The sequence below is a fragment of the Mytilus edulis genome, chromosome 10 (genome assembly GCF_963676685.1).
Source record: "Mytilus edulis chromosome 10, xbMytEdul2.2, whole genome shotgun sequence".
In the NCBI taxonomy this organism is placed as follows: Eukaryota; Metazoa; Mollusca; class Bivalvia; order Mytilida; family Mytilidae; genus Mytilus; species Mytilus edulis.
Window position 1 is genome coordinate 46,476,598 of NC_092353.1, and position 14,080 is coordinate 46,490,677.

At 31.0% G+C, this 14,080-nt stretch overlaps 1 protein-coding gene across 1 annotated transcript in view; it reads left to right on the forward strand.

Moving 5' to 3' along the window:
- Positions 1 to 32: 32 nt before the first annotated feature.
- LOC139491311 (protein O-mannosyl-transferase TMTC3-like) overlaps positions 33 to 14,080 on the forward strand; it is a 49,093-nt gene continuing 35,045 nt past the window's right edge. Inside the window, exons 1-10 of the mRNA XM_071278930.1 lie at positions 33 to 135; positions 3,159 to 3,344; positions 4,301 to 4,437; positions 6,063 to 6,144; positions 7,026 to 7,125; positions 7,706 to 7,821; positions 8,482 to 8,654; positions 9,247 to 9,499; positions 12,432 to 12,583; positions 13,914 to 13,997. Coding sequence (XP_071135031.1) covers positions 3,159 to 3,344; positions 4,301 to 4,437; positions 6,063 to 6,144; positions 7,026 to 7,125; positions 7,706 to 7,821; positions 8,482 to 8,654; positions 9,247 to 9,499; positions 12,432 to 12,583; positions 13,914 to 13,997 — 1,283 coding nt within the window. The 5' untranslated portion in view covers positions 33 to 135. The remainder of the gene's footprint in view (positions 136 to 3,158; positions 3,345 to 4,300; positions 4,438 to 6,062; positions 6,145 to 7,025; positions 7,126 to 7,705; positions 7,822 to 8,481; positions 8,655 to 9,246; positions 9,500 to 12,431; positions 12,584 to 13,913; positions 13,998 to 14,080) is intronic.

The window sequence follows — 14,080 nt, forward strand, 5'->3', positions numbered from 1 at the left end:
GTCTCCCAAGTTAACTCTTCTATTTTAAAAATAAAAAATTGAAAAGAACCGGTCTGTACAATCACCAAAAATGTACTAAGAAAAGTTTTTCTCACGGTCATAATAATCTGCACACATTTTCTCTGGAATCTGGAGGTACTAAAAAAGATACATTCTTAAAGATAAGATTCACGAATTGTATTAACTTGTCAAATGCAATAATTAATCATCCATGCATTTACACAGGTGTGCCACCTTACAAGTCTGGAAAAAAAACAGTCAAAGGTGTCTGTCACACACTCAATTGTCTCTAAAAAAAAACCCACACCATATTGTTTAATATAACACAAGGTACCCATTTTCTAATTTTAAGTAAGTTAACCCGGTCACCACGTATATGTATGTTGAATTAGGTGCAAGTCAAATCGGCACCTGGTCAAATCGGCACCCATAGAAAAAGTCAAATTGGCACCTGGTTAAAGTCATAAGAAACGAGTGACCAGTGAAAAATAATGTTCTTTCAATTCTTGAACTAATGCATACAAACATCATAAACTTAGTCTTCTGTGCATTTTTCGTGTATATTTGGTATAATCATCAATTTTTTTTTCAATCGGTCAGTGTTGTGAAATTATGGCAAGTAATTAAAATTCGAGTTTTGAAGCCGAAGTTTAACGATTGTCACCTGTTTGTCAACAAACGAATAAAAATCAACAAAAAGCATGGAAATTGAGCATGTGTTTAACATGTAAATTCAGATAATAGTTTATTTTAAGGAAATCCATGCGTATTGCGAATCTTTTTGCGATCACTGGGTTTTTACGAGATGGGTCACACTGAGGTCACTTTGCATACGGAAAATATGTCAGGCGAAATTGCTTCCTAAATCAGGAAGCAATTAAAATACAATAAACTTTTTCTAAATTTGAATAAATTCATGAAATTGAAGAATTTTCTTCAGAAAAAAGTATATATATATATGTACATAAGTTTTATAATAAAAACTATCCATTGAGTTATAAAAAAACATATATATACATAATTTTTTTTAATTTGATGTTTCGTATGACTTTAAATTGGCATCTAGTCGAATCGGCACCTTTTTAAAGTCAATTCAACATCCAATAATATTAGATATATATATATATATATAAATAATTCTGTGTAACCGGAGAGCATGGAATTTCATTAAAAAATTGCTTGTCTCCATGGGGACTCTTTAGTCTAAAATCATGAAAATGGGACCCAGATTTAATTGTTTTATAAGGCAGCACATATACATATGGAGCTTAAGAAGTACTTCCTTAGCTGAACCACTTACTGCTGTCTTAAGTCTCCACCACTTTTACTAATAAGGGAAGGAATCCCATCACACTCCTCTTGTTTCCACCCAGACTGACGAAACCTGGGACCTCTGTGTTTACATGGCAGCATGTATACCGACTGATCTAAAGAAGTACATCCTTAAGTAGCTCAACCACTTACGACTGATGATGTATCTACCACATTTATATAATGAAGCAATTTCGTCATAGCATGGTTAAAATTTAATGCTGCAGTTCTGAATCCCCCTGAAACTGACACTGACAGGGAATGTTGCAGTGTTCTCTCCAGATATTTTATTTATATATAATTAGCATCCTGGTAAACAGGAGAAATTGAAATACCATTTTGTTTCTAAAAATTGTAGCATCACATCAATAACATCATGAACATAATCTATAAGACATGTAAGAAAACCACTTCAGATTGCATCACATTTAAGATTATAGTATAACATTATCATGATGCTAAAAGGCCCTGGAGAGATCACTGTACAGTTGCAAATCTACATAGGGACTAATCATCTTGCTGCTGCAGAGTCACTTGTTTCCATACCATCTGTGCTAAAGGGACACACATGTACATGATGTAGTATGTCCATATATATCATGTATATATATATGTTTGATTTATACATGTTATAATGCAAACTTCTAAACCTTGCTGAATCCTTTTCAACAGTTCAAATAAAATATTTAAGATTAAGCAGATAACATTTCTTCATCATCAGTCAGGGGACTTACTGAAATAGGTGATTTTTAAATCACTTATTTGAGTAGCAAAATCGAGGTTTTGTCACAAATTGGAATTTTGTATTTTGTTCCAAATTTTATTATCCTAGATTCAGTACAAGGTCATCACCTGAAATGACCTGGTCATCCTAGACAACACAGATGTTGGTTCTGATAAGTTTAGAAACATAATTAGTCCCTGAATCATTAGTATTCTATATTTAAAGCTACAATAAAATTAAATCATTTCTTCTAGTGATTAATTTGTACTACTTAAATAGGTGATTATTAAAGAAAGACAACTCGAACTTCCAACCTTTATGGAAATAATGTTACTTAAATCAGTGATTTAGAAAATCACTTATTTAAGTAAGTCCCCTGACTGATCATGTTCCAGCTGTCATGTTCATTGTCAAAATTTTATAACATCTTGGAAGCTATTTAAAATTTTTGCTTCAACAATTAACACTTTCCTGCGTCAACATGGTCAATGTGGGATAAAAAAAGGTCAAAATGAAAAAATATCCACAGCAGATGGCATCATGCAGCTGATTTTATGTATCTTGACTGACTTCTTCACTGGGTCCCCTTTGAAATCGTCATTTCATATCATACCATACATGCCATACAATATCATACAATGAATGAAGTTATTGTTAGGCAAGTGATGTAGTATGTCACAGACTTCCAACTGTCATATTTTCTAGCAAATGAAATATTTATAACCATATAAAGTTGGTTGCAACAAGAGGGTTTAACATGTTTAATAGTAATCAAAGCTACATGCCTATTTCTGTTGTCACAGTAAGTCATAACATGGTAAATTTTGCAATGAATGATTAATAGTTATGAAAAGTATTTCTGGTTCCAAAAGTTGTTAAGCCAAGGGCAGGAATTGAAAAGTAGACTCCCAATTCCATGAAAATGCTCCTTAATTTTGGCATGTGTCTTAAAATCATTTGAAAATGTCTATGACAACCATCCAGTATTGTATGGTTTAATGAACATCAAAATATAAATTTACCAATTTAATAAAAAAGTATATGTCCCTGATATACATGAAATACCATGAATACTAACATGACTAATTGAACAAACTGAACAATTTTCATATTTTTTTTACAGATGGAAAAATTCAATGTGTATTCAGCAATACTTTGTGCAGTTGTAGCAGTTTGTTATCACAATGCTTTAGATTGTGGATTTGTTTTTGATGACATGTCAGCTATTGTAGAAAACAAAGATCTGAAACCTAGAGTTCCTTTTATCAACCTGTTTTGGAATGATTTCTGGGGTACACCTATGCACATGGTATGAACTTTATAATAAAAACGCTAGTACACAATGTCATGAATGTATTAATTAAAGGGTAGACCTTGGTTCAGGGAGATAACTCTTTAAATTAGTTATGTGTTTGTTAAAGTCAAGTTCATCAATGTATTTTAATAAGCATTTACCGGAAACAGATTGAAAATAATCTATGTAACCTAGAAGCTTAGAACATATTTATGAAAATGGCTGACACAAACCTACTGATGATTTTAAGAGTTATTTTCCTTAATCTAGGTCTACCGCCTTAAATGAAACAAATTATATCTTTAATTTAAATTTATGATTTATTGCCCCTGTAGTACTGTAGATTTTGTTTAGATTAGAAGAGCTGTTAAATTGCAATGGAATGATTATAACAATAATTCAAACTAGCTAAGAATAACAAGAATAACATGTGTACTGACCAAATTAACAAGCATTCAATAACACTGAATCATTTCCAGAAAATAATGAGACATATTTATACAGAAAAAAACAATATATAGAAGTAATGATGTGATCACAATTTGATAACAAGTTTGAATTAATATTATCTACATCTGGTCAAATTTTTCACAATAGTTGTGTGATAATGAATACATTCACAGAAATATTCAATGTATTCACAGTATTTTTTTCCCTATGTTATTCATTTCTTGATGTGGTCAATTGTCATGATTGTAGTCAGTGTCACAAAAAAAAGGTTTAATAAGAAATGTCATTATCATAATAATAATTGGGTAAAAAACTATAGGAAACCATGGTAACGCTATGGCAAAAAAATTGCAACAAAACAATATATAGACAAAGCACGAAAGATTGAGCGCAAAAACTTGTGTTGAAGTTGGATTTATGATGTAATCTAGAAGGGTAAGCACATCCTTCTCCTCATGAATGTGTATTTAGTCAAAACTAGTGTGTTACAAGTCATTAACATAATTTAATTGTAATTACAGGAGAAAAGTCACAAATCCTATCGACCATTATGTGTACTGACCTTCCGTATGAACTATATGATTAGTGAAATTGAACCAATGTCATATCATTTAATCAACGTCATCTTACATGCTGTTGTCTGCATTGTATTAATGAAGTAAGTATCTGTTAGGAAATTTATTTTTATGCCCCAGTTGTAGCGGAGGGGCATTAAGTTTATCTTGTCCATCTGTCCGTTGGAATTTACGACTCAAAATTGGATTCTGTTCTCTAATTGAAGTTTGCCTTTCAACAAAATGTTATGAAACTTATACACAATGCTTATTATCACAAAACACAGGTCAAGTTTGAATTTTGGTGGCGTTACTTTTACTGTTCAGTTTTGCCTCTTTACAAATAGAAACATTGTTGAATTTTTAGTTTCCATTCATCAATGTTCATTAACTTTAGTTGTCTCAACCATGCTCAATCAAATGAAATGAAACTTATACACAATGCTCATTACCACAAAAAACAGGTCAAGTTTGAATTTTGGAGGCGTCACTTTTACTATTCAAGACTTATCCCTTTTACAAATGGTAAATGCATTTTTTGGTTCTGTTCTTTAAATGTAACTTGTCCAAATTAAATGTTATGAAATTCATACACAATTCTCAGTTTAAGTTAAAATTTTGGTAGCATCACTTTAACATTTCTTTAGTTTTGTCCATTTATAACGTTATATGCTAGCTGTGTCCCATTTATTTCATTTTGTTTCTCTTAAGTTAAAAAAGATATATGTATCAATAAATAAAACATTCTTGTAAGCTAATTTCCCAAAGTAAAATTGAGAATGGAAATGGGGAATGTGTCAAAGAGACAACAACCTGACCATAGAACAGACAACAGCAGAAAGTCACCAATACGTCTTCAATGCAGCGAGAAACTCCCGCATCTGGAGGGGTCCTTCAGCTGGCCCCTAAACAAATATATATACTAGTTCAGTGAAAATGGATGTCATACTGAACTCCAAATTATACACAAGAAACTATTATTACAAATCATAAAAGACAAATAAATGCCAGAAGCTCCTGACTTGGGACAGGCACATTAATGTGGCGGGGTTAAACATGTTTTTTGAGATCTCCCCTATACCTCTAGCCAATGTAGGAAAGTAAAGGCATAACATATGCACAGTAAAATTCAGTTCAAGAGAAGTCTAAGTCAGATGTCAAAAGAGGTAACAAAAGAAAATAAACAAAATGACAATAATACATAAATAACAACAGATTACTAGCAGTTACTGACATGCCAGCTCCAGACCTCAATTGAAAACTGATGGAAAGGTTATGTCTTCATTATATGAATATGAGGCACAATCCCTCCCCTTAGAGTTTTAGTATTATACCATCATAAAATATATGAAAAGAAAGTTTTTGATAGCTAGGAGATGGGGTATGATCACTATGATTGGCAATTAGAAAACTATCCAGGAAAATAATTTTCCATCTGAATCAGTAATTGACTTTTACTTTAACATTTTATTTGATTGATCAGTTTAAAAGTTTAGAATTTTATGGTATATTCTTTTCATAAAAAATAATAATTAGTATTTTTAAATAGTTATTTATTTAATTTATCTTAGGAATTGATATCTTTAGTGTTATTCTGTGTTGTTTTCTCATTGAGGTAAGTTATATACTCTCATTTAGATCTTCATTCATGCAATTTCAGTATAAATGCACCTACAGTGCATTGTAAATGTGCTCTGTTTGTTGGGTATACATTTTTCTTTCATTCCAGAATATGCACTCTTTTTATGAAAGAATTTACAAGTTTTCTAGCAGCATTACTGTTTGCTGTGCATCCAGTTCACACGGAAGCTGTAAGTCAATTTTTTATTGTTCTCTCTCTGACAAAAGGATTCCAACAGAAAATATATAAAAAATATTACAGATCCATGTTTACCCAATCCAGGAAAATTGCTACAACAAAAATAAATGAAGCCATATAAACTTATGTAAATTGAAAAGTGTTAGCAGCATGATGGCAACAGAGGAAATGTGGTAAAACCCATTGCCATTCATTTAGAATAAATTTGTTTGGAAGTTAGAATACAATAGAATGCAGAATGTTTACATGGAGATGATTTTTTTGTATTGTCAGATTATTGTCTCTTACCCAAATGTTCCTCTTATTTATTTGATGATTTGTCTTATTTTTCTGTCTGTTTTACTATTAGGTGTAATACCACCATTGATTTTCCCCTATTAGATGTACAGAATTTATCTTTGTTTCAAATAAAGAAATACTTGGCATGAGTAAAGTTTTATCCTGTCCAGTACTATAGAAAAAAATTCACATGACATTTCATTGCATATAAGAAAATAACCATCATTGGAAGTTAACCAACCAAATTTCTCCCCTTATTTTATCTGTGTACAAGGTTTAGTCACCATGTAACCTCAAGATTACAAAACTTTCTATAAAAATCCCAAATAAAAAATAATGGTGTTTTGAAATACCCAAGACATATGTTTATGACACAGAAATGATTTTACTGCAATAAAATGTAGGATTAATTACCTACAACTATCAAATTCAAGGGAATATTTTTTTAGACCTACTTTCTTATACAACCGGATGTGACGTACTATGATTTGGTGGTATTACACCTATTAGCAAAAATTGAAATGATCAGATGATACATACATAATTTTCAAGCTAACTTGATGTGAAAGAGATGAATTTTCTTATATTTTTCAGGTAACTGGTGTTGTAGGCAGAGCTGAATGTTTGTCTTCTATATTTTTCCTAGCTGCTCTATGGTCCTACTCAAGATGTACAGGACACAAATCAAAAACAGGTATATAACAATAATTTTTTGTTAAGTAAATCTTCACTGTCATTGATATTTTTTTGTTTGCATTAGAATAGGTACTTTTTTTTATGATTAACAACTGATAAAAATCTGCTCTAGGGTTTATTTATTGAAAATGACTTTTGGAAGAAAAATCCTAAAAATTGTGTTTTGATATATAGCTCAAGAATTCATTGAAACGATCTAGTTAAATCTTTTCAATATTTATTATCTTCCTTAATTAGAGGCATAAATTATGTCGAATATATATGCGCTTGAAACCTTCACATAAAACAGCTTTACTGTCATACTAGAATTAAGTTGAGGATATAGCCTACAAATGTAAACTAGTAGAGAATAAAAGTTCAGAGCTCGAGGAGGCTTAATTTACCAAAACAATATTAGATAATATTTTTTAATGTTTTTCATTTATTACCTCCCTTTATGAAAATTTGTATAATCAATCAAATTTTTAAATTTAGAATAGAAATAGGAAATATGTCAAAGAGAAATAACCCAATCAAAGAGTAGATAACAACCTAAATATATAAATGAACTATTGTATGTATTCAATTTGTATTTTCAGTGTGGCCACCATTGATATACACAGTTATTTTGGTAACCATAGCAATGTTGTGTAAAGAAATAGGCATTACAGTGATTGGAGTGTGTTGTGTATATGAAGTTTTTATTGTACAAAGGGTAAGCTATTTGTTTCTTATTATAATTAGCAACCAATCTATAATGGATGTATGACATTTATTCATTCATCATGTTCATTACCACCTAGTTTTTTTTTATCACTAGTAGTGAAAACTGATTCTATATTTGAATTTCAATTTTAAACCAGGTGAGTAAATAAATGTACATGTACTTTACCTTGAGGGTATATTGGTAAACTCTGGATATAAGCCGTGTTCACTTTATATGTTTAATTTAGTTTCAGTTCATTTTGTTCGAGAACTTAATTGGGACACGATGGACATATTGCACGAGGAGTCAATTCTTGATCATCGAGGGCCATATACATGTTATAATTGACAAATCCTAACATATATATGACTGGCTAATGGTAGAGATTTATAATGATAAATAAGAAATAACATTCACATGTACACAATCAGTGCAAAAGAAAGATAAAACCAGAGCAAGAGAAAGAAAAAATTGCAATGCCACCTTTAACATGTTTAACCTGTCAGTGGAAGTTGTTTATCCATATCTTATCAAATTTGTTTTAAACTTTAGTTTTTTGTGTATAAAAATTATACAAACAACACAAATATAGGTTGACAGTTTCATTCACTATGTAATCAAAGCTTTGGTACAATGATCGTTTTATCACATGTTTTTCATTACTTTTAGGCAACGTTTACAGAATGCCTGCAGATAATTATAAGTACATTCAAAGGAAAGCCAGTTTTACCATTTTGGTTTAAGGACTCTGTTATAAGATGTGTTTTTCTTGTTGGTACAACTATGTTTTTAATGGTGGCCAGAATCAAAGTCATGGGAGCTCAACTTCCCATATTTACTAGGTAAATCAATTGTCTCTTAAATATTAAGAAGTACTGCTATATAATGCTTGTTATACTTGATTAGAAAGCCTAGAAGAATTTTGAAAACATCATGTTTCTAAAATGTCTAGTCTTTAAAGACATCAATAACTTTGAATTTGTACAATGATTATGAAATTTTATGAAACTTGGACCAAATTTATGCCCCGCTGTAGTGAAGGGTCATTAAGGTTTTATCCTTGTCTGTCTGCATGTATGTCAGTACATCCCAAAATTGGTTTCAGTTCTGTTTCTTTAGTTTGCCTCAACCAAATGTTATGAATCTTATACACAATGCTTATTACCAAAAAGTACAGATCAAGTTTGAATTTTGGTTTTATTGCTCTTGTACATACCAAAAAAAACTTCATAGAAATGCTTAAGTTCCTATGCTCATAGGCAGCAAAAATGTAGTTGTATCATAAGCAAAGAAAGGAGAAAACAATTATTGATATAACAAGATGAACATTTCATATAATTTTTGACACAGATATTCAATCTGGATATACTCAGTAATTGCTGATAATGATTATCGAGATCATAATAATTGTGAAACTTGCTTTTTACTTTACAGATTTGATAATCCAGCATCCATGGAGCCCTTCCCTACCAAACACATGACTTATAACTACTTATTGCCTGTCAACAGTTGGATATTGATAAACCCCTCCCACCTATGCTGTGATTGGACGATGGGAACCATACCTGTCATTAATTCTTTATTAGATCACCGTAACCTAATTACATTGTTATTCTATGTGATATTGGCCAGATTTGTTGTTTTTATGCTGAGTCATCAGAATGATAGGAACAGAGCTGTTATAATGGTTAATATTTATTTAAACAAAGGAAACCTATTAAAAATTGAAAGTGTTTTTTAGCTCACCTGTCCCGAAGGGACAAGTGAGCTTATGCCATCACTTGGCGTCCGTCGTCGTCCGGCGTCTGTCGTCTGTCGTCCATCGTCTGTCGTCCGTCGTCTGTCGTCGTCTGTCGTCGTAAACTATTTCAAGAATCTTCTCCTCTGAAACTACTGGGCCAAATACTTTCAAACTTTAACTGAATGTTCCTTAGGGTATCTAATTTATAAATTGTATCCGAAGTTTTGATCTATCAACAAACATGGTCGCCATTGCTAAAAATAGGACATAGGGGTCAAATGCAGTTTTTGGCTTATAACTCGAAAACCAAAGCATTTAGAGCAAATCTGACATGGGGTAATATTGTTTATCAGGTCAAGATCTATCTGCCCTGAAATTTTCAGATGAATCAGACAACCTGTTGTTGGGTTGCTGCCCCTGAATTGGTAATTTTAAGGAAATTTTGCTGTTTTTGGTTATTATCTTGAATATTATTATAGATAGAGATAAACTGTAAACATGAATAATGTTCAGCAAAGTAAGATTTACAAATAAGTCAACATGACGGAAATGGTCAGTTGACCCCTTTAGGAGTTATTGCCCTTTATAGTCAATTTTTAACCATTTTTCGTAAATCTTAGTAATCTTTTACAAAAATCTTCTCCTCTGAAACTACTGGGCCAAATACTTCCAAACTTTAACTGAATGTTCCTTAGGGTATCTAGTTTGTAAATTGTATCCGAAGTTATGATCTATCAACAAACATGGTCGCCATTGCTAAAAATAGAACATAGGGGTCAAATGCAGTTTTTGGCTTATAACTAAAAAACCAAAGCATTTAGAGCAAATCTGACGTGGGTAATATTGTTTATCAGGTCAATTTCTATCTGCCCTGAAATTTTCAGATGAATCAGACAACCTGTTGTTGGGTTGCTGCCCCTGAATTGATAATTTTAAGGAAATTTTGCTGTTTTTGTTTATTATCTTGAATATAATTATAGATAGAAATAAACTGTAAACAGCAATAATGTTCAGCAAAGTAAGATCTTCAATTAAGTCAATTTGACCAAAATTGTCAATTGACCCCTTAAGGAGTTATTGCCCTTTAAAGACTTTTTCACAATTTGTTCATCATGTTGATTTACTTTAAAAAATCTTCTCCTTTGAAACTGCTGTATCAATTTCAGCCAAACTTAGGCTAAATGAGTTTCAGAGTATCTAGTATAAATTTTATATTTTATTTCCTTGTATGTCAAGAAACATAGCCCATATGGCTAAAATAGAACATAGGAGAAAATGATTATTTTTTTTGGCTTTTGAAGAAAATAGGACGATCCAAAAAACATTTAAATAAATTGAAAAGCCAAAATAATCATTGATGAGAGATTTAACCAAAAGAATTAAGGTGAGCGATTCAGGCTCTTGAGAGCCTCTTGTATTCATGAAACATAGATTTATCCTGAAATCAATTATTGAATTATGATATCCTTTGCATAGTTAGTCATAGGTCCATCAAACTTTCTTTTAATTATTAAGGTGTCCTATCAGTTTAGTAAAATTTTAGAACTGTCATTATAAGAGTAAGCAATGAATAGATTAGACTAATAGAACTGAGCATGGAGATGGGCAATGTGTCAGAGATACAACAACAAGACCAAAGAGCAAACAACAGCTGTAGGCCACCAATATGTCTTCAACACAGTGAGAAAATCCCACACCCAAAGGCATAATTCAGCTGGCCACTAAACAAAAACATGTATTAGTTCAGTGATAATGGACATCATACTAAACTCCAAAACATAAATGAACTAAAATTAAATATCATACAAGACTTACAAAGTATGGAAGTCATTGTAGAGCAATATCTCTTTTTAAGGAAGCTCGCTTGTCATGTTTTGGAATTTTGGTCAGATTTTCGGAATCCTCTGGTTTTATCCATTTGAATGCCTTAACAAAACTTGCCCGGTGACCCCCATTTTTCTTATAATAATTCTTTTACATGTATAATGATAAGCTGTCTGTTAAAGTCTTATAAAATTTTAATTACTTTTTAATAGTTTTTGAAGACTTAAACTTGTCAATGATAAAGCTATGAAAAGTCCAGAGAGAATATTTTCCCGCCAAAATTCCAATGGCTAATATCTCGAAAACAAGCATGGTGACCTATATAATTTTTTTGCTCTTTTGATTCCTTTATTAATCCCCTATCAATATATGCTAGTGTTTTGAAAAGTTAATTACTTTGAAACTGAGAAGCGAACTTCCTTAAGTTTTAATTTGATGCAACACATGTGAAAAAGATTTACAATTATACCAAACTCCAAGGTCAATTCAAAACGGGGAAGTTTATAAAAACTGACCTAATAAACAAAACTTTATCAACCAACCAAAAACTGAAAACAACTGACATATAAACAAACGCTTGACTACATCAACCAATAGAATAAGAGGAAAACAGCCATCATATTCTTTACTTTCTACAGGCATTTACCAAAGAAAATAGTGGCTTAAGTTGGTACCTAACACTACAGGGAGATAACTCTGTAAAATCAGCTAAACGTTTTAATTATGTTGTGTTGTTAAGGTGATATTAAGCTTCTCAATGATCAAAATAAGTGTTTGTCAAACTGCTATATAACCAGTGTAATTTTTCTGATAAAACGGTTGGTTCAATTTTTTTGAAATTTTGAAATTTTTGTAAAAGGGTCAAAGTAAATACTTTGTCAAAATTTTAAGAAAATTAAACGAGCCAAATTAATTTTAGTTAAAGTGTTGGGTACCACCTTAAACATGTGAGAAAAACATCTGTGTTAAAAGTTATTATATCTTAGGATATGTGTCTCATGCACATTCACTTCTATCTTTATATTTTAACCAGATCATTTTTCTGTATTTGCAGTGTCTGACAATGATTATCTTACCATTTATACCAGCATCTAACCTGTTTTTCCCAGTAGGATTTGTGGTGGCTGAGAGAATATTATACACACCAAGCATGGGATTCTGTGCTTTGGTGGCACTTGGATTTGAAATTTTAATGAATTATAAAAAGTAAATTTTTTTTTTAAATATTTAAAAAAGAATCTTAGCAAAAAAAAAGTGAAATGCAGAATTTCCTGAAAAACATTTTGAAGCTCATACAATGTACTAGATTTATAATCTGTAGATGAGACTTTTTTTTCATCAGTCCTGCAATGATGAAGTCTGAAATTAATTTTAGCTTTTTGAAATTTCTCAAGATTAGGAAGGTGTCGTTACAAATATAGGGTTTTGTGCTGTAGTGCTTGTTTGATTTGTAATAGGCTTAAAAAGGTAATTTACTGTATCAAATCAAACAATAGGTCACAAAAATGACTTAAAGTCATAAGAAACCTCAAATCAAAAAAAATTAATGCATATGATTTTTATAACTCAATGGATAGTTTTCATTATAAAACTTATGTACATATACTTTTTTCTGAAGAAAATTCTTTAATTTATTCATATTTAGAAGAAGTTTACTTTATTTGAATAGCTTCCTTCCAGCAAGCTATTCCCCCGACATATTTTCCGTATGCAAGGTGACCTCAGTGTGACCCATCTCGTAAAAATCCGGTGACCACAATACGCATGGATGTCCTTAAAATAAACTATTATCTGAATTTACATGTTAAACACGTGCTCAATTTCCATGCTTTTTTGTTTATTTTTCGTCAATTGTTGACAAACAGGTGACAATCGTTAAACTTCGGCTTCAAAACACGAACTTTAATTACCTGCCATATTTTCACAACAACACTGACCGATTGAGAAAAAAAATTGACAATTATACGAAATTTACACGAAAAAAATGATAAATTCGAGCACAGAAGACGAAGTTTAGGATGTTTGTATGCATTAGTTCAAGAATTGGAAGAACATTATTTTTCACTGGTCACTCGTTTCTTATGACTTTAAGAGGCACTTTGACTAGTTTATTCAGATATTATGAGAAGGAATTAGTTAATGCATGGTTCATCTAATAAATTTTCAAACTTAAATATTTTTATGACCTTGTTGCATCATTGAATACTGTAAATTCAGAAATTATTGTGTCCATTTATTATTGTGATTTTGTCATTTTAGACTAAAATATGATTTAAAATTTTGCTATATATATATATATTGAACAAAAATCCTGTTTAATTCATATAAAAAATTTCAAAATGTGTGTTTAAATTTTTAACTTTGTGGCATTTATTACAATAATTTCTGAATTTACAGTAGTTAAGGTTAGGTGCAAAGTTAAAATATTTTTTTCTGTTGTTGATCACATTGAATAAACATTTGAATATATATATTGCAGCAAAAAAGGAGTAATTTTTGTTTACTGATTTTAAACATTTTACGTATTTTTTTCCAGAGAATTAAAAGCTATTCTGTGGGGATGCATGGGAGTACTGTTATTGACTCATGGAACAAAGACTTATATGAGAAATTTCGATTGGTGAGAAAAACTTTTAATGTTTCCTTTTTAGAACTATTCCATTTGAAAAATGAATGTTGGAGGGTAAGGTAAAATATTTTTTA